The sequence below is a fragment of the Callorhinus ursinus genome, unplaced genomic scaffold, assembly GCF_003265705.2.
Source record: "Callorhinus ursinus isolate GAN/ISIS: 27379988/994484 unplaced genomic scaffold, GSC_fseal_2.0 scaffold14, whole genome shotgun sequence".
NCBI lineage: Eukaryota > Metazoa > Chordata > Mammalia > Carnivora > Otariidae > Callorhinus > Callorhinus ursinus.
The window spans coordinates 15978281-15998116 of NW_027397076.1; the positions used below are offsets into that span (position 1 = coordinate 15978281).

The 19836-nt window shown below is 44.3% G+C and overlaps 1 protein-coding gene and 1 pseudogene across 1 annotated transcript in view; both read right to left on the bottom strand.

The window, feature by feature from the left end:
• PLEKHG7 (pleckstrin homology and RhoGEF domain containing G7) overlaps nucleotides 1-19015 on the bottom strand; it is a 53219-nt gene extending 34204 nt beyond the window's left edge. The window contains 3 exon segments of the mRNA XM_025881219.2: nucleotides 3189-3316; nucleotides 18057-18091; nucleotides 18500-19015. Of these exon segments, the coding sequence (XP_025737004.2) occupies nucleotides 3189-3316; nucleotides 18057-18091; nucleotides 18500-19015 (679 nt within the window).
• On the bottom strand, nucleotides 11299-12638 carry LOC112831122 (dnaJ homolog subfamily A member 1 pseudogene; annotated as a pseudogene).
• Nucleotides 19016-19836: the final 821 nt, after the last annotated feature.

The following is a 19836-nucleotide window of genomic DNA, read 5'->3' on the forward strand; positions in this document are numbered from 1 at the left end:
ATGTCCATCGACAGATGGACATCTTGGCTCTTTCCACAGTTTGGCTATTGTGGACATTGCTGCTATAAACATTGGGGTGCATGTACCCCTTCGGGTCCCTACATTTGTATCTTTGGGGTAAATACCCAGTAGTGCAATTGCTTGATATTGTCCTGCTTTTTAACTAGAGTATTATTTAGCTTTTTTCCCCCCTATCAATTAAAGAGATGTATTAAATGTAATAAAGATGTCCAGTAATTCCTTTAAGACAGAATGTCATGTTTATACCATGTCGCCATAAACCATGCCAACATGTGCAACTTCAGTAGCCTGACCAAACATGATACATGGAGATGGCATTGACCTGATAATCCCCAGGTGTGGCAGGGAAGACCCTGAAATAGGGGACCATCAATCCATATTACCCATCTTTATTCTGGGGCTTTTTGTCCCTATTGGCCATCATCCAAAATAGTCCTGAGGGAGTTTCTTTAGGTTGCGAAGAGAGTCATTATCCAGTAACACATTTTTGTGATGATCAGGAAGCAGAGATTAGATTCTGGCCTCTTGATTTTTTTTTATGTCATCTGCATCAACTTTTTTTATGTCATTGCTAACTCAGAAAAACCTGGGAATTGTCTCCTAGGTTTAGGTGAAATGGTCTCAATATACAAAATGGATGTCTTCTGGGTCTATCTCCTTTCTATTAAATTCATCAGGAGCCTCTGCATAATACTTCCATCAAATGAAAGCAATTACGCAAGCAGCATTTACTACAAAGGATGTGCTTGGGGGACTTTTCCTCCTGGAACCCTGAAAGGCAACTGTCTAGCTGATTATCTCGCTCGTTCTGACCACCTTATTGATCTTTTTAAAGGGGAGATTAGGTGGAATCTCCCTTAGGGACAAATCAGCTTCACAACTCTTAGCCCTCAATTGCCTGGTGGTAAATTATTATGTCCAATTTGAACTGCAATCATTGGGGTCTCTGGTCTTAGCAATTTCTCTCTGCTTTTCTAACTCTGGGGATAATTTTTAGGGCCTTGGGAAAGATTCACAAGTATTCAGAAGGAGATTTCAAGTCTTTATTGAATCCCACAATCTTATTATCTGTATTAAATATTAAGTTTTGCTGAATCAGAATCTCTATTTCAACAATATCTTTAGGTGACACATTTGCACATCAAAGCTTGAGAAGCATTGCGTGCACTATGATTTTGAGACTTAGGGACTCTATTCTAAACCCCTTGAGAAGGGGGTAATAAGGGGTATGGTGGAGGATGTTGCATATCTTTCGTAGGTGGTATTTACTATGATGCTAGGCACACAACAAAGAACAATTAGTATGATTTAGAAGCACCGGGCATGGTGCAGACTTTCCTGGGCTCCTTCCAGACATAAATGCAGGCAGAGCCAGGTCCTGCTCAGGTCTGAGGTCCCATGGGAAGGGGCATTTCCCACCTACTCTCCTGAGGGTTCCTCCAGAACAGGGCCACCATAGAGCTGGATGGGAGATAGAAATAGGACTTTGTTCCTTGGTATGGGGGTTCTCAAACTTTGGTTGTCATCAGAATCACCTGGAGGGCTTGTTAAAAAAACAGATTGCTGTTTGAGGGGCTCCACCCCTAAAGTTTCTAATTTCAAAGGTTTGGGCTGGGCCCCAGAATCTGCATTTCTGACAATTTCCCAGGTTAATAAGGAAGCTCCTGCGCTGGGACCACCAGGCTTTGGGAAACACTACTCTAGGTGTTAACCTATTTAGAGCCTTTCAGGGGATGCTGTGTTTAGAACTAGCTCTCATTTATAGGGGCCTGTCCTTGAGTAGATCCTGTAACCCCTCTTGGTTGGTTGGTTTGCATTATTACGTCCTATGAGACAACAGGTATTCGTTTGGATTGTTGTCTTGTATAAGGCGGTAGAGGTGACAGGGATCTCCAAAGAGTGAGGAGCAAACAAATGTTAGCTGTGATTTATTCACTCGTGGCTTCCGGGCCCCATACACAGACGCTGCTGACTGTGCTTGCAGTGGGTGGCTGATGCAAGCTGGGGTGGGGGGTGAGGGGTGGCTGATGCGAGCGGGAGTGGGGGGGTGGGGTGGGGAGGGGGTGGGTAGTGGTCAAAAGCCTAGACTCCATTTGTCTGACTCGAACCAGTTGAAACCACAGCTAGGTCACTTCTTTCTGAGTCTCACCTTCCCCCTTTGTGGATGAGGAATGAACTTGGTGGTTTTCCAGCGGGGGTGCCTGGGGCCGGGGGCTTTTGGGGGTGCCTAGAAGGTGAGCCTGTGGGCCCCGCCCTGGCTTCCAGCAATGCAGTCCACCTGGACTGGATTTCCAAACAAAGATGCTTTTGTAAAAAGGGCTCCGCTAAAAAGAAGACCAGTTTAAAAACTACCAGGAAGGGGGCGCCTTGGTGGCTCAGTGGGTTGAGCATCTGACTCTTGATTTCCGCTCAGGTCATGATCTCGGGGTGGGATCCGGCCGAGTCCGGTGTCCCGCTCGGCAGGGAGTCTGCTTCTCTCCTTATCCCTCTCCCTCTGCCCCTCCCTCTGCTCTCTCTCTCTCTCCAGTAAATCTTAAAAACAAAACAAAACAAAACACCTGAAGAATAATCTTTAGCTTTCAAAGTTCACCCTCAGAATCATGGAGGATGTACCCAGGAGAGCACAGTTGTTCTTTTCTTTCACAACTGAGGTGAAGGGGTGGAAGATTTAGTCCTCAGGCTGCTTCTCGTCTGCTCTAACAGTGATCTGTTGTCACCGAGACCTGTGCCTCCACCTGCCACCACCCTGGAGGGAAGACAGTGGTGCTAGTATGAAGCCCAGGAGCGGGGTGGGGGTGGCATTCCAGCGAAGATGGGAAGCCGCCCCCCAGAGCAGAGAGAACATTCTGCCCCACGATGGTACCTGTCACTGGTGGACCCGTTCTAGGTCCTAGACTCCCGGGGTAAATTATTTGACAAGAGGAGCTTTTGAGAGAAGGCCCATACCTTATCCATCTCTGCAAGTTAGTGCCGGATTCCAAGACGGCTATTCAGCTGGCTCCAGTAATTCACAGCGGGCGCCTGTCCTAATTGGTGAGGCATTGGTTCTAAGTGGTTAGGGCACGTGTTTTACTAGCTATGAAGTACTTCGGAAACCTCCTCCCCTACTTGTTACAATGGCTATCCCGTAGCAGGCATGCAATGAAAGGAGGCTGAGCAAGGGGGACCTGAATTCAGTAGCAGAAGTGGGTGGCACAGGGAATCGGCAGCTCCATCGGACACCAGGAGACCCCCAGGGAACAGCTCAAGTCCAGGGAAGGTGAGCACCAGAGAACTCCTCCTCTGCTCCTAGAACCTGTGCTCCAGAGATGGAAGGAGAGGGCTTCGAGCTGGCACGCAGGGAGGGACATCACTGAGACCTCCACTGGGCATCTGGAAGTGTCTGCCGGCAGCCTGATTATGCCCGCATTCTTAGAAGGACTTGGAGGCCACTCCAGGCTCCAGGCCCAGGCGGGCTGTGATGACACCCCCCCCACCCCGGCTCCTCCCCCGCCATGTACGCAACACCGTTTGGAATCTTACTGACTGCTCATGATTTTGACTAACCCCCAAACAGGGGAGCTCACCTAGAAATGTCAACACAAACATCCCTGAAGTGTTCTGACTCAGAGGTGTATCAGGAGAAAGCCCTCAAGCACAGAAGTGCAAGTTATGTGCCAGTGACACTGCCCCAGGGGTGAGCAGGATCCACGGATGCGGCCACCAGCGACCCTTGTCACCTGAGCTCCCCAACATGTATGTGTGACCGAGTCCCTCCTGGCTTCAGACCCTTCAGTGGCTCATTTCCTAACAGACAAACATGTTTTTAAAGTATACACATAAGCCTCTCGTGATCCCAGCCGTGTATCTACCTGATATTCCTTTACTTTGCAATTTATTTTCTGGAAACAGGGAATGGATCATCATTTCGACACAGAACAGTGCACACGTTGGTGGCTGAGCTGACAGTGCTTTGCCCTCTCCCTGCCCTCCCCAAGCCTGTCTAACTCCTCATCTTGTGAGATTTAGGGCCATGGAGGATGATCTATTAATTTAAAAGGGAAAATACTTAGATAAAATTCAGCTGATATTTATCGAATTATCTGTGTTCCCTTGAATTTTAAAAGCTGTTTGGATTTGCCCTTTCTCGGCTCTTCTCTCTCTCTTATTTTCACGGGAAAACTGTCGTGTAATGTTGCTGACACTGCTGGGGCCTGACCCAATGGGCACGCTCTCCATTTTTCTTGCTGTGAAGACCCTGCTTTGCTTGGGTGATGCGCTGACTTGCTCCACCTTCAGTTGGCAGAGCCACGTGACTCAAATACAGCCATGAGATTTAAACCGGAGTTGCAGGATGTGGCTTCTGGAAACCCTTTTTCTCGAAGGGGACAGAGTTGGCTACCTTCTTCCTTTTTGATCTTCGCCCTTCCTGTTGTCTGGAACGTGGCTTGATATCTGAAAGTATACCAGGGGTCTTGCAAAGGTAACGCAGAACAGGAACGCAGAAGGAGTCTGGCAGGTTGCTGACATCTGCTCTGGCCTGGGTTCTGGTCATATTACAAGAGAAATACCCTTTATGGGGTGCCTGGGTGGCTCAGTCGGTTAATTGACCGACTCCTGGTTTTGGCTCGGGTCATGATCTCAGGGTCGTGAGATCAAGCTCTGCGTTGGGCTCTGGGCTGAGTATAGCGCCTGCTCAATATTCTTTTCTCTCCTTCTCCCTCTGCCCCTCCCTGCCAGCCCCCCCTTGTTTGCTCTCTCTCTCTCAAATTAAAAAAAAAAAATACCCTTTACTCATTTAGGTCATTCTAGTTGAAATCTGTTACCTGCAGGCAAATGCTATCCTATCTGACACAGATCTCCCCATCTCGGACTTCCTTCTCCAAGAACAAGGTCATGTTTTGGCATTGTGATGTCCTGTAACTTTTTATTTTTTTATCACCTATTTATGATGAGGTTTCATAATAAGATCATTAGAGTTACAACTTCTTAGAACTCTCCCCTTCTTGCTATTTTCCAACCCAATACTTATGGTGGTTATGAGGATAGAGAGGGCTAAATTAGGTAGGCATTGGAAAAGTTACAGTAATTTGAATGGGAAATATATTCTAATTTCATTGGGTATAGAATGTTGAGACTGATACATAATAAGTGAACAATATGCAAATACAGCCAGGAATTTTCACAGTGCTATTCAAAAACCATTAGATAATATAAAATACTGGGAGCCCTACAAGGGGACCCCTGAAAAGAAATATTAGCCACTTCCCTATCAAATTTATCCTTTTCTTGATAAAGACCCTACAAGCATATAATGAGAGAGTTGGTATTTAAGGGCTAGATGAGCCTGAATTGGATGCGGATTGGAAAAATTACAACAATATGAGTGAGAAATGTAACGTAGTTGGACTTTGGGGAAAAGGTTTACCCTTGAGTTTGAACTCTAGATGTTTCACAATCTGGTGAATATTAGGCGTTTGGTAGTTTCCTGAGATTCTGTAAGCTATCTTCATATTCCCCGGAGACCTCAGAGAGGGTTCAACTGTTGGTGGACTAGAAGGACTCGTGTTCCCGGCCACGTCTAGGCTGGCTTATCTCTTATGCTTCTGTAGTTTTCTGGAGTGTTGGTTAAGAATGTGGAGACATTGTCTGGATTTTAATCTCAGCTGTGATTGAGCAAGTTAATAACCGCTGTGGGCCTGATGTTGCCATTTGTGAAATGTAGACAATAATGATATTTATCTATTGTGTGAGGACAGTTGAAGTTAATCAACTTAAAGCACTGAGATCGGTGACTGGAACTTAGCAAGCTGTCAATAAAAGCTATTATGTTGATTACTGAATATACTGTGATATAACGTTCTATTTATGTGTCTCTTTATTCCACTAGATTGCCGGCTCCTTCAGTACAAGAGACATGTCTTATTTCTTGATGTGGTGGGTACTCATTTAGTATTTAAACCATCGTTCTTAATGCACATGAATGAATGAAATACTCCTCTGATATTGTCCTCCCTTGTGAGAAGTATCTTACTTCACAGATTTATGTCTTATCTGCCCCCTGTGCCCTAGGCTCCTAGCTCCTATTCTAAATCCCTCTGTAATAACATAACTCAATAAATATTTGTTGAGTAGATGAAACCATAAGCGAACCCTCACACAGCCAGAGTCGTCACTGTCAGTTCCTGCCATGAACTCCTGCAGAACTGGTACCCCAGTGACAGCAAGTTGCTCACTGTTCTTTAAATGTGCCTTGCACGTCACGTCTCCACACCTTGGCTCAGGTATTGCCATCGGCCTGCCTATCTCCACTTTGCCTGGCAAACCCACCTTCATCTCTAAATTCCAGCTTGGACACTCTTCCTCCAGAAGTCAGCTCTGATCTGTTCAGGAAAAGCCACCTCTCTCTCTCCCTCCCTCTTCCACCCCCACCTTGTCTTTCTACTTTATAATGATTTCCCTTTTGAAGGGAAGACTCATACTGTGTCTTACATATTATAGAACCTAAGCACCTCGCCTAGCACTTGATATAGAGCAGGTATTTGAATAAGCTTCTTAAGGAATAGGCAAGTTGACCTATAGAATGATACACAGACAGTTCTCAAATGAATGTGCTTTTCTATTCTAAGTCATAAATAAATAATCATATGCATTTACAATAGCAAAGTGCAATATCAGTCCCTCCCCCCTCATTAGAAGTGGTTAAATTACTCTATTCATTTCCCCTTATCCAGGATACCTTTTGACATAAGGCATCCATTTGGGAGCATGTAGGTCAGGTTTTGGATTCAATTTGCGCATATGAAGCAGAGGGAAGACAACTGGCTGGCACAGGGTTTGAGCCTTGACCTTGGCTTTGTTGCCTTAGTGTTCCAAACCCAGTGATGCTCATTCTGGAAAGGTGGGCATGTCCCTGGAAGGGCATAACAGAATCTCTGTGGACATGATATTTTATGTTCATAAGAAGAAGGTATGGGTTAATAAAAATGTCAAGGATCACATTTGTAATGATATGAAGACCTAGGGGAACAGAAAGAAAGAACATCTGCATATAGTAACATGAAGAGACATGCCTGGCAGTGGACTAGATTTCTGGGCACTCTGTAAAGGACCCTGTGTCTGTGTCAGCCAGGCTCGTTCAGAGAATTGGATTAATGACATTAACGCAATGAATTCAGAACGACTTTGAATTTAGGTCTCGTGATGGGAGGGGGTGTTGATGGTTCCAAACGGGTGTCTTATTTTTGCTATTCAAATAGAATTGCTTCTTGTAAAAAAATGGCATGCATGCAGAATCATTGTGTCTAGTTCTGGACTGATTATTTGCTAGAAGCAATTACTGCAATAAATTCAGAATTTTTTATTTCCCTCCCCTAAACAAAATGGCTTGTGTGTGGGGTAGTGGCATCCTGTCTGGCAGGTGGGGAGAGAAGTTTTTGATACTTAATTTCCTCAGAGGGAGGTTAAGCTAGGAGATGGACTAACTACAAACGCACAAATGTTTGGGGTATGGCTGGCAACCCACTGTCTCTGTGTAAATACAGTATAATTTCATGCTGCCTTTATTTGTTTGGAAAAGCACAACTAAACAAACATCCTTGAGAGATGCATTTTTCTTCTTTGTTTGTTTGATGCTTGGCTATCCTCGTGATTTGCTTCAGGACAAAATTCTGGATCCAGGAGGTTGTATAACTGGATACCTGACCCAGACTTTGCAGCCCTCTTGGCTTGCTGGCTTCCCTGCTCCCCTCCTCCTTCTTTACCCTCCTCCCATTCACAAAACCAAACACAACCACATTAACCCTGAGCTGCGCTACCTCAGGCCAGTCATAGCCGAAGGGACTGGTCCCATAGTTGCTGGAATAATTTTGTCTCTTTTCTGGTACCAGAACATCTCCTTATTCTGTCCTCTGCTGAAGATCCAAAGGTCCGTGGTGTGGGCTAGGACAGCAACAATTTAGAGAATTCTCCCTCCACTGCTGAGCAGGCCACACACCCGTGTGTTAACACTCAACAGTGAGCTTGCTCTTCCGTGTTGGTGACAGGAAAGTTTTTGGCTGGTGGAAATGTGTCCCCGCATGGACCTCAAATGCATACACATGATAAGGAATAGACTGGTTTTGGCAAATAGTTTATTCTAATTTAAAATCAGCTGACACTGAGCACCTAAGTACTTTAACATGCATCATCATACAGATTTTCACAAGTACCCTACGAAGTGGAAATCACCTTTCTCATTATAGAGCCAAGAAAACTGCAGCTTACTTAAGGTTGCATTGCTAGTGAACGACGGAGCCAGAATTCCAAGTTCCAGAATTCCAAGTCTGACTCTAATAAAACTTGTAAATAGGGAGAAAAGATACTAAAAACCATGTTAGAGTATTGTTTGTTTGTTTTAAATTGACATAATGATGGTTACTACTTTGGGTAGAAGAGGAAGTAGAGTGGGTTGAATGGAAGCTCCTGGAATGATAGGTTCATGTCTTAAACCCTAGAACCTGTGCATGGGATCTTATCTGGATAAAGTCTTTGTAGATGTCATTAAATGAAAGAGCTAGGGATGAGCTTGTTCTGGGCTATCCGGGTATGCCCTAAATCCATTAACACGTGGACTAATAAGAGACAGGTAGGGAAGAGACACAGAGAGGAAAGAAGTTTGTCTGAGGACAGAGGCAGAGATTAAATGCAGCCACAGTGAAGGAAGACCTTGAGGAATTTCAAAGGAAGGTCCTCGCCTAGAACCTTCGGAAGGAGCACAGCTCTGCCAGTTCCTTGATTTTGGACTTCGGCCCTCCAGAACTGTGAGAGCATCTATTTCTGTTGTTTTGAGCCACTTGGTTGGTGGTGATTTATAATAGCAGCCATCAGACACTCATAAAGGGGGCAGTACGAGTGAGTGGCAGGGGAACTCCACCTATGACCCTGATTCCCAACTCTGACCTTCGTTACGTTTCACCTTGGCATGTCACTTCCTGGGGCCTCAATTTCCTTATGTGGAAAACAAACTGTGGCAAGACGCTTTCTGTCTCTGGTGATCTATGAATCAAGGATTTAGGAGCGCTGCTCTCAATTTCCCTGCCAGTGGCGAGTGGGTGGGAGCAGTAATTATACGGTGACCTTCATCTTGGCAGGAATGTTTGAAGATGAATAATTAAAGCTCCTCCTTTAGAAATATGACTAATGCATCATTTGCATTTTGTGCAGTCCTTAAACCAAGGACTGTTGGCTTTTAATTCTCAGGTGCAAATTTTAAAGGAAAATAATGAAAAAATGCTAGAGATTATGCGGGTTAGCAACTGCCCTATAGTGATATGTTGTATCTTAATGGAGTAAAAGTCTTATTGAAGGTACTATAATTTGGGTAAGGCATAATCTGATTCTTTTTCCTGCTATGAATGTTGCCCAGTGGTTTCTTATCAGGCAAGCTCATGCGGCCTCATTCCTCAGATATGATAGTCCTTGCCTGATAGTAAAATTCATGGTAAATATACCTTTTCTAGCAGGTGGCTTTCCAGTAATTGTGTGACTAGAAAAGGTAGGTATTCTATTTTAAAAACCACAGTGGTTTACTCTATGCAAGAGATACAGTGTAATTTGGAATGCTTGCTTATAACTATGGGGTTGATTATACAAGAAGAGCAAACTCAGAATTAGCAACAGTCTTAAAAAAAAAAAAGCCCTTCTAAAATAACCAAGAGAGAAATTGCTAGTTGTGGAACTGTAGCTCTCTCAGTGAAATGTGGGATATATTTTTCCATTATGAGTCTCAGAAGATTATTGGGAAGTTTCCTTTGCATGTGTGACTGTTATTTCCAGGTCAACTTTCTCCCAAATGTCCCATTTTTCTAGAATCCAACTGAGAAGGCAGAAAGCATGGGGAGCCTGTCGCTCACTGCCCTGGACTCACTACATAGTAGCCCCTTTGTGAATGCAAGTGAACAAACAGCAGACTCATTCCTGACAAGTCAGTTTCAACACAGAACAGAGACAGCTTATGGAGTCTCATCATCGTGGGGGACACCGGATGCCGTGACATCTAGGACTTGATCAGTAACAGTCACCAAATACGCATGTGTTCTGGACCCCAGGGCAGCTGCGGGTACTGTTCAATGCCTACTCTCCCCATCTTTTTAGGTGACTGTCTTTGCTGGATGAAAGCCAAAATGCTGCCTGGGGGATCAAGCAATACTTGTGCAAATCCCCAGCAACCCAAGCTACATTGAAGAGATAAACACAAATCAGACTGGGAAGACGGAGAAGGTTCAAAGGAGCCAGAGGAAGTAGCTGGAGGAGAATATACAAAACGAAAAGGCGATCAAACACTTTCCCCTACCAGGCTTATCCTAACCTCACAAACTAACCAATTGACTTCTTTTTTTTCCTTCAACTTGTATTGAATGTCTACCATGCGCCAGGCTATGTTCTAGGCACTAAGGATAGAATAATGAACGGAACAGACATGAGCCCTGCTTCCGTGGAGCTTCTATTCTAGAGGTTCAGAAGCCAGTGGAAGAATCACACACAGTTCCCGCTGTGAAAGGTAGCTGCCGGGCCACCGCCACCTTCCAGCCATGCCCAGCTCAGTCTCCCTGAGATCATAGTCTCCTCTTCTAACAGCATGCTGTCTATCCTATTGCAAGGGAAAAAAGTTGTAACTATGTGAGGTGATGGACATTAACTAACCTTATTGCAGTGATGGTTTTGCAATAGATACATATGTCAAATCATTGTATTATACACCTTAAACTTACACCATGTTCTATGTCAATTATTTCTCGATAACATTGGGAGAAAAAAGGAAAGCAATACAGTAAAATATGGTGCTATGGAGTGTAAAATATTTCAAAAAAGCTAAAAAAAAAAAAAAACCAAAACCCAAAACACCCAACAACCAATATGCCACTTATTAGTCTCTAGTTAATACCTTCCTATTATGTCCTACTGCCGGGACAGTGTTCTCCCTCACTGACGTCACCCAGGGTTTAGAGAGAGTGCTAGGGGTGGAAATGGTTTTAAATAAATAGAAGTCTGTGGAGGATATAATATTGTATTGACGCTAATGTTCATACACCTCAGATGAGCTGCATGCATGGATCATTTCACTCTGGGATCAGAATATCTTAGAATAAGTTGGTGACTCACATACAGGAAGTGTTTAATGAATGAATGAGTATATGCTTTCTTAAAAAAAAAGCTAATATTTGAGTTTTTCTATTTACCACATCAAAAGCTTATTAGATGGGTACTATTTGCGTCCCCATTTCACAGATGAAGATTTTAGGGTTTTTTTTTTGAGCTTTTATATTTGAGTTTATTCTTCATTTAAAACACTACTATAGTTGAATATTAAAACAAAAACAATAGCAAGTAGTGAGCTATGATTATAGTCCTTCACTCATTCACTACTGCATATAAAATGCCAGCAGTGTTATTCAGTGGCCCCATTAAGAGGTCTGACACTGAACACCACCCCTGGGATGATGTTCATCATCCTCATAGGCTTCCCCATTGTAATGGCGCCGTCTTTCCTGATTTGGATCAAAGTCCACCAGTTCTATCTGGTCCATTTCATCAGTCTCTTCTACTTCCTTCCTCTCAGGTAGGAGTTTTTCCAGCAAAGAAAGTTTCTCAGGAGAGAGAAAGCCATTCTCAAGAAAGTTTACCTTAAATTCAATGATTAGGCGACCCTTCTCATATGGTCTACAATAAATTGGCATGCCTTCATTTAGCACACACTTGACATCTCCATGCTTGACAATTTGACCTGGGTGAGAGGTGATGACGATGGTTCGGTTGTCAAGAGTAGATACTGGCTTTTGAAAGCCACACAGTGCTTCAACCAGCTGTATGTCCATACACATGAAGACGTCTTCTCCTCGCCGAGTAAAAACAGCGTGGTCCTTCTGATCTAAAACAATGATAATATCTCCTGGTTCCAGTCCTGGTTCTTGGTCTCCTTCACCATGGAATGTTATCTTCTGGCCGTCCTTCATGCCTTTGTCAATATAAACTTCTAGAATCTTCTTCTCTCGAACTGTCTTCCTCCCATTGCGGCTTTTACATCTGTCTTTGGGACTGATCCGTTCCCCATGGCCCTGGCACTCCATGCACACAGACTGAATTTGCTGAACCTTTCCAGGTCCTATCTGATGAGTTCTCATTCGCATTCCAGTACCTCGGCAATTGGGACAACATTCGACTGCTCCTTTCTTACCACCTCGGCCTTCACATTTATCGCAAATCACATTCTTTTGCAGAGCTAGTTTTCGTGTTGCACCATTATATAAATCTTCTAAGGTTACTGAGAGCTGATGCACAACATTTTTACCTCTCCTTTCTCTCTGCATCCTTCCTCCTCCTCCAAAAAACATATCAAAGATGTCCATGGGGGAGCCAAAACCACCACCAGCTCCACCTTCTTTAATTGCCTGTTCTCCTCCTTTGTCCTATAATTCCCTTTTCTTTGCATCAGAGAGTACTTCGTAAGCTTGAGAAATCTGTTTAAACTTCTCTCCTTCATTTGGATTCTTATCAGGGTGGTACTTCAAGGCCAGTTTCCTGTAGGCCTTTTTCAATTCTTCTTGGGTGGCATTGGGTTTGACCCCCAAAACATCATAGTAAGTGGCTTCTTTCACCATTTTCTACAGCCGGTGAGAGGGCCAAGGGCGGTGTGGGGGAGCAGGAAGGAGCGCGTTGCTGGGCGCAGCTTGGGCAGCTGGTGCTCCTCCGCATCTCACCGAGCGTTCTGGAAAGTTCCAAGATTTTAGGTTTTGAGACCATGTTGCCAGAGAGAAGGAGAGCTAGGGTTCAAGCCCAGGGAGTTGGATTCCAAGAGCTCCTAACACTAGGCTGTGCTACTTCAGATCCAGCTTGGGGGGATGTCTTACTGGCATTCAATGTTTCGGTCTCATTTCTTCTTCCAAAGAGACTTCCAAATACTTACCATTTGGTTTTCGTGCTGATGTTACCCCATTTGCTAATTTGAATATATTTAGCTTTCTTCCTATATTTCAAAGGAGCCTAGTCTTTGTTCTCCTAGATGTGGGATGTACATTTCCCTTTTCAGCTTCAGGGCTGACGGAGAAATGAAGTGAGACAGATAGCTTTCTGTTATAGATTTTAAGGGGGTGCTGGAAAGGTCTCCCTACCTGCAAAATCTCCCCCATTTGCTTCCTGATGTTTAAAATCCCACCAATGCAGCTTCATTGTTTGGTTTCAAGTCATGTCCTCTGTCAAAATGCAAATAAATCAGGGACTGATAAATGACATTGTAAGCCACGCAGCCCTCCAGCCTGCCCATCTTCCTTCTTCTATCCATCTTTTCCTTTAGTAAATATTTTTGGAGATACTCTAGCTGTGTCATATAGGTTCTAGAGAGTTAAAGATATATAAGTGGTCTCTGTCCTCAGGAAGGTCTTGGCTCTGGAAGCAGATGAATGTAAAAGAAATGCAGTGGTGTTTTAGATATAAAGTGCAGGGAAAGCTAAAAGGGAGGAATACACTGCTCTACTTGGAAAGATGGAGCACAGATATTCCTTAAGCCTAAAGTCCTTCACACTTTAGTAAGAATGAACTATGAAGATTTTTTTCCAGAAGGCCTATTTTGGTAACAGGAGAAGGTTTGGAGTGAGTGTGAGTTCAAGGGAATATTACAGAGGGAGAGAGGGAATGACAGCAAGAAAAACAATTCACCATGAAAACCCTGAAATCCAGGTCATAACACTAAGCTGATTTCAGAACTGAGAGTAGATTGGGCCCTCCTCACTTACAGGAATCCGCCTCATTGTCATGCCATGTGTTAAAACACCCTAATAAAAGAAGAATTGGTATTTTTGCATAAGGGTTCCTGTCTATCCTACAAGGCCAAAAAGGTGGTTGTGACTGACTGGTAGGCACAGAGGCAAGCGTTTCTCCACTGGATATACTAGGGCTCAACAAACTTTTTCTATCAACTGCTGGATGAGGCTTTGTGGGCCACATGGTCTTTGTAGGGACTGTGGTGCGGCTCTCCCCTGTAGCGAGTAAAAGCCCCAAGGCCAGGATTCAAATGAATGGGTGCGGCTGTTTCCATGAAACTATTTACAAAAACGAGGGTGGGCTGAATGCCTATAGGGCATAGATGGCTAGATACTGGTTTATGCCCTGTAACAGTCAGATTAAAGGCCTCCATTAAGGAAGTGTAAGATTTAAATAAAGTTTAAATTACATTTTTTGAGGGTGCAGGTGTGGTTCAGTTGGTCAAGCATCTGATCTCAGCTCAGGTCTTGATCTCAGGGTCGTGACGGGCATGGAGCTTCCTAAAAAAAAAAAAAATTTACATTTTTTGAGGTGAGGTCCCCATTGGCTGGATGGACAGCAGGGTCTCCTGCAGAGCCCGTTCCCTGTGTGAGATGACTGCCCAGCCCGGTACGGAGCCACTGGAAGGAAGCAGCCCTTGGAGCGAACAGCTGCTGAAAAGTCTGCAGCGCGTGAAAAGGAAGGGGGGACCGCACAGAAGGCAGGCAGTCAGCAAAACTAAAGGCAGCCTATGGAATGGGAGAAGATATTTGTAAATGTCTTATCAGGTAAAGTATCAAAAATCTATGAAGAACTTATATACTCAACACCCAAAAAACAAAAAATCCAGTCAAGGAATGGGCAGAAAACATGAACAGACATTTCTCCCAAGAAGACATCCAAATGGCCAACAGACACATGAAAAAATGCTCCACTCACTCAGCACCAGGGAAATACAAATCAAAACCACAGTGAGATACCACCTCACACTGGTCAGAATGGCTAAAATTAACAAGTCAAGAAACGGTAGATGTTGGAGAGGATGCGGAGAAAGGGGAACCCTCTTACACTGTTGGTGGGAATGCAAGCTGGGGCAGCCACTCTGGAAAACAGTATGGAGGTTCCTCAAAAAGTTGAAAATAGAGCTACCATATGATCCAGCAATTGCACTATTGGGTATTTACCCAAAGGATACAAATAGACTGATCCGAAGGGGCATCTGCACCCCAATATTTATAGCAGCATTGTCCCCAAAAGCCAAACTGTGGAAAGAGCCCAGATGTCCATCGACATATGAATGGATAAAGAAGATGTGGTGTGTGTATATATATACATATACATACATATGTATATGTTGTGTGTGTGTATACACACACACACACACACACACACACACACACACACACACTGGAATATTACTCAGCCATCAAAAGGATGAAATCTTGCCATTTGCAACTACAAGGATGGAACTAGAGGGTACTATGCTAAGCAAAATAAGTCAGTCAGAGAAAGACAACTACCGTATGATTTCACTCGAATGGAATTTAAGAAACAAAACAGGTTAACATAGTGGAAGGGAAGGAAATATGAAATAAGATGAAAACAGAGAGGGAGGCAAACCATAAGAGATGCTGAACTCTAGGAAATAAACTGAGGGTTGCTGGAGGGGATACACCCTGGGGGAAGGGATAATTGGGGGATGGGCATTAAGGAGGGCAACTGTAATGAGCACCGGGTGTTGTATGCAACTGATGAATCACTATCTCTGAAACTAAAAAATAAAAAAGAAAAGAAAAGAAAAAAAAAGCAGGCAGACAGGATCTTTGTGCAGCAGAAACTTCTCTGGTTACCAAAGATTCATGCTTAAAAAAGTATAGAATGAGTGGTCTGTGAGTGATGAAAAACTGCTTCTTTTTAGTGATAATATATAAATGTTTATTTAACATATTCATTCATAGATTATCCTTACTTAGGCCTTCACTTATTCATTCACAAACATGTCTTATTACATGCCAAGTATTGCCCTAAGTCCTGGAGCAACAATATTGAATAAATCAGGGTCATCACTGGACACGAAGATGTCCAAATTACCTCCCGTCTAATTCCCTGTTGTGATTTTCGGTAACCTTCCACTATTTGGTAATATGTGATTATGATATATTGAATGCCACAGAATTTTTTAAAGCCTCAAGCCCTTGGACCAAATTGTTCCTTTGAATTAACCAAGACTAGTTTTGTTATTGTCTTACAAAGATCCTGCCTGTCAGTAACAATTACCTGCTTGCCATCTTTTGCAAATGGCTTGATGCATCCCATCACTTAAACTGTATGTCTGCTAACTCCATCTTATAATCAGAGCTGGACACAGACTTTACCTGCTCTAGGAAGCATTATTAAAAACTCTCAGATACCTATCTCCATCCCTGATGGCTTCTCTAATCAACTACGTGCTCAAAATCTCCACTCCAATGATCCATGGGTCCTCAAATTTAATATGCCCAAAATTGAAGTCAAGACCTCTCCACACCCACCCTCCTTCCCCTCCCTCACCCTCCCACACAAGTTTACCTAGATCAGTGAATGGAACTATTTGCCACCTAGGGATGCGGGCCAGAAGCTTGGAGGTCGTATTTGACCACTTCCTTCCCCTCACCCCCAACGGTCTGTTATTCACAAAGCCCAGGTGATTCTACCTCCTAACTACCTCCGCAAATGAGATATTTTTTTCTAACTTCAGTGCGTTTATCAGAGCCTAACCACTAACTTCTCATATCGGGACATTCTAATTGTTCTGCTGGAGTCTGCTCTCACTTAAATGTTATGGCCACCCTGTATCCATCATATCCATCCACTGAGTGGTTTCAAACTGCTCTTAGGATAAGGAACAAAATCCCTGAACACCCTGTTAGGGATCTACTCTAACCAACATCACCATCTTTCTCTGAGACTACTTTTTTTTCCCCTTTCTCTGACACATCTGAATTAGGTATCCTTTTAGAGCTTTATTCTGGTCTGCACGTGTAGATTTGTATTCATGATTCTATCCATCAAATTTGTATCCACACCCTTTGCCAGTAACACCTCCGTGCTCTCCCACTGTTGGTGGTGCAGAATTTCCTGCCCCTGCGTTCAGTCATGTGACCTGTTCTGGCCAATAGAATTAGGACAGATGCTGACCCCAGGCTTCAAGGGGTCTTGCACGCTTCCGTGTCCTCTTGAACCTCTCCCTTCACCACAATAAGAACAGGCCCAGGGTAGCCCTCTGTCTCCGTGAAAAGTATGAGGAACCTGCGGAGTGGAACTACCCAGCTGAGACCAGCCTCCATCAACTCACACCCAGTAGACACTTGGACGTATATATGAAACAAGAATGGTTGTTGTTTTAAGCCACTGAGGTTTGGGGTGGTTTGTCCTGTAGCAAGAGCTCACTGATACACTAACACAGTAATTTGCGTTTTCCTGTGGCTTTGTTAATATCATTAGCCTTTGTTTATGCTTTTAGGTCGACTAGGGTTAAAATCAACAAAGACTGCATCGATGGATCTCCTTCTTCCTCTTCTGAACAGCAAACTTGTGCTTGAGGATTGAGGTCCCATAATAAAGCAGTGGCGAATTCCTGAGAATTTCTCTGTGGCTTTCCAAACGAAACTGGGGCCTTCCTGCCAATCCTGCCAATGGGGTGGATGAAATCGAGCATGGATCCGCTCCTTGCTGCCACAGAGACTTTTCATCCCTGGGACAGATGGCAAATCCGGGGCCATAAGCTGAGGACCATGCTGAAAATTCAGGGCTGGTTTTGGAAGTGGCACCCTCTACCTGCTTCCTAAGTAAAGGCACTGTCTGTCAGAGGAGGCCTTTTAAAGGTCGTCCTAGATTGAAACAGCACATCTTGCTCGTTTTTATCCCTGTCCTCTGAAGTTCTCTTTGAAAATCTGTTGAATGTTCTGGCCTTTATATTTTCTCGGCCCGAGAAAACCAATTACTAAGTGGATGCTAATGAAGCCACGGGCCAAGTCATTGGCAATTCAAAATGAAAACCATGACCGCGTGTGGTTGTCATACTTCACCCCCCAAAAACCTGCAGCAAAATGCTGTACTCTTCAAGGAGACTCTTGAAATTAAGACTCTCTCACCCAGAAATGTTAAGTGACTCGGGGGCTATAAAACAAAGTGCCCTGATTAACATGCCATCAGGCTTGCGCTGTCAGAACAGAATCAGGGATGGAAAAGTAAATAATGAACCGTTTTCATGGCGCTAGAGCAAATAAAGACATACACACCTGGATGGATGCAGCGCTTCTCCCGGAAATCAATTCTAAAGATAGACCTTTTAGTTTTGCTCAACTCCACCCAGAATTCCCAAGCAGACCTTTGGAAAGGAGAGGCAATTCAGGTTCCTAGCTGAAATGATTTGGATATTTTCTTTTTAGTGGGGAGATGGGGAAGAGATTTGCAAGAGGGCCATCTTTGCTCTCCAAAGCCCGACAGGCCGTTGCTAACCTGACCTTCTCTAGGAGAAGAAAGTGAGTTAGACTTCCCAGACTACTGTACCCTTTTACTCGGGAGCCAGTATGTCCTGAAAAGTATGTGTCCCCTCAGCAGTGACTTCCTGTGCTGTGTCCCATCATAGGACGCCCTGGCCTTTGGGGTAATATGGCAACCCAGAGACCTAATTTGCTTTGCAGCGCACCAAATGAGCACGGGAAGCTCGGAGCTGTGTTACGTGAGGACCAGGGGGCCATGTGGCGGGGCTGGGCGGTGAGTGGCCTCCTTTTTCTGGAAGAGAGGCCTAAAGAAGAGACCCCTCACTGATGGGCTGAAGTGCAGGATGGGGTTCAAATGAGTCAGCTGTGTTGAGGGCCCTTTTGGGGTCTGGAGGCAATCTTGCTTGGAGTCTCAAGGGCAATAGGGAGTGTGAAGAATTCTTTGGGCTTCCCTGTAGACTCTTAGAAAGGTAACATGGAGAGCCTGCAGGCTTCTTCCCAGTGGGCATTTCCAAAGTCTCTTGCTGGGACAGCGAGTGTGAAGTCCTGCAGCCATTGCCCCTTAATCTCCTCAAGGTGGGAGAGGTAGAGATGCAGCCTGGGGCTTGCGGGTCAAAGTAGAGAATTTTCCCCTGGTTCTCACCATGCTTCCTTGACAGACTCCTCAGGGGGAGCTGAGAAGAGGCCCCACAGCCTTGGGTCTGCTCCTCTGGGCAGGATGGCTCCACCTTCCCTATGCAGCTAAGAGGCCCCATTGCTGGAAGCTTCCAGGGGACATTGTTGGACTTGCTGTTCTCTGGACCATACTGGGGTTGTTCAGTTTCTGAATTCAAGTGCTGCTTTTCCAAAGCAAAGGTATGCCTTTGTCCTTTCCCAGGGGATAGTTACATGCAGGTTGTTGGATTTTAGTGAGGAAGAGCAGAGTGTGCAGTCTGTTGCAAATGAGGGAGACTGACGTGAGACAAAAGGCATCTGAAATTTCACATGAAAACCTCTAATTTGTCACGGGAGTTGGGTAGAGACCGCTTGTCATTAGCGTCCTTTATGTTTTGCAGATAATTAACATAAGGAATTTCAGCCTTCCCATCTGAATAGTTTATACATTGAAATTTGTTTACTGTTTACTTATTATGCTTTCCAGGTTGAAACAAACAATGTTTTAAAAACCTTAGTGATGGGGCGCCTGGGCGGCTTAGTCAGTTAGGCGTCCAACTCTTGGTTTTAGCTCTGGTCATGATCATGGGGTCATGGGTTCGAGCCCCAAGTTGGGCTCCGTGCTCAGAGGTGAGTCTACTTGAGATTCTCTCCTCCCTCTCTCTCTGCCCTTCCCCCTGCTCCCTCTTTATTAAAAAAAAAAAAAACAAGAAAAGCAAAAAAACCCCTTAGTTACTTATGAGACTTTTTGGAAGCCACAAAGCTTATCACCTTCTGATTTTTCCTTTTTTTTAAAAAGATTTTATTTACTTATTCATGAGAGACAGAGAGAGAGAGGGGGACAGAGGCAGAGGAAAGAAGCAGGCTCCCCACAGAGCAGCGAGCCCAATGCAGGACTCAATCCCAGGACCCTGGGTTCACG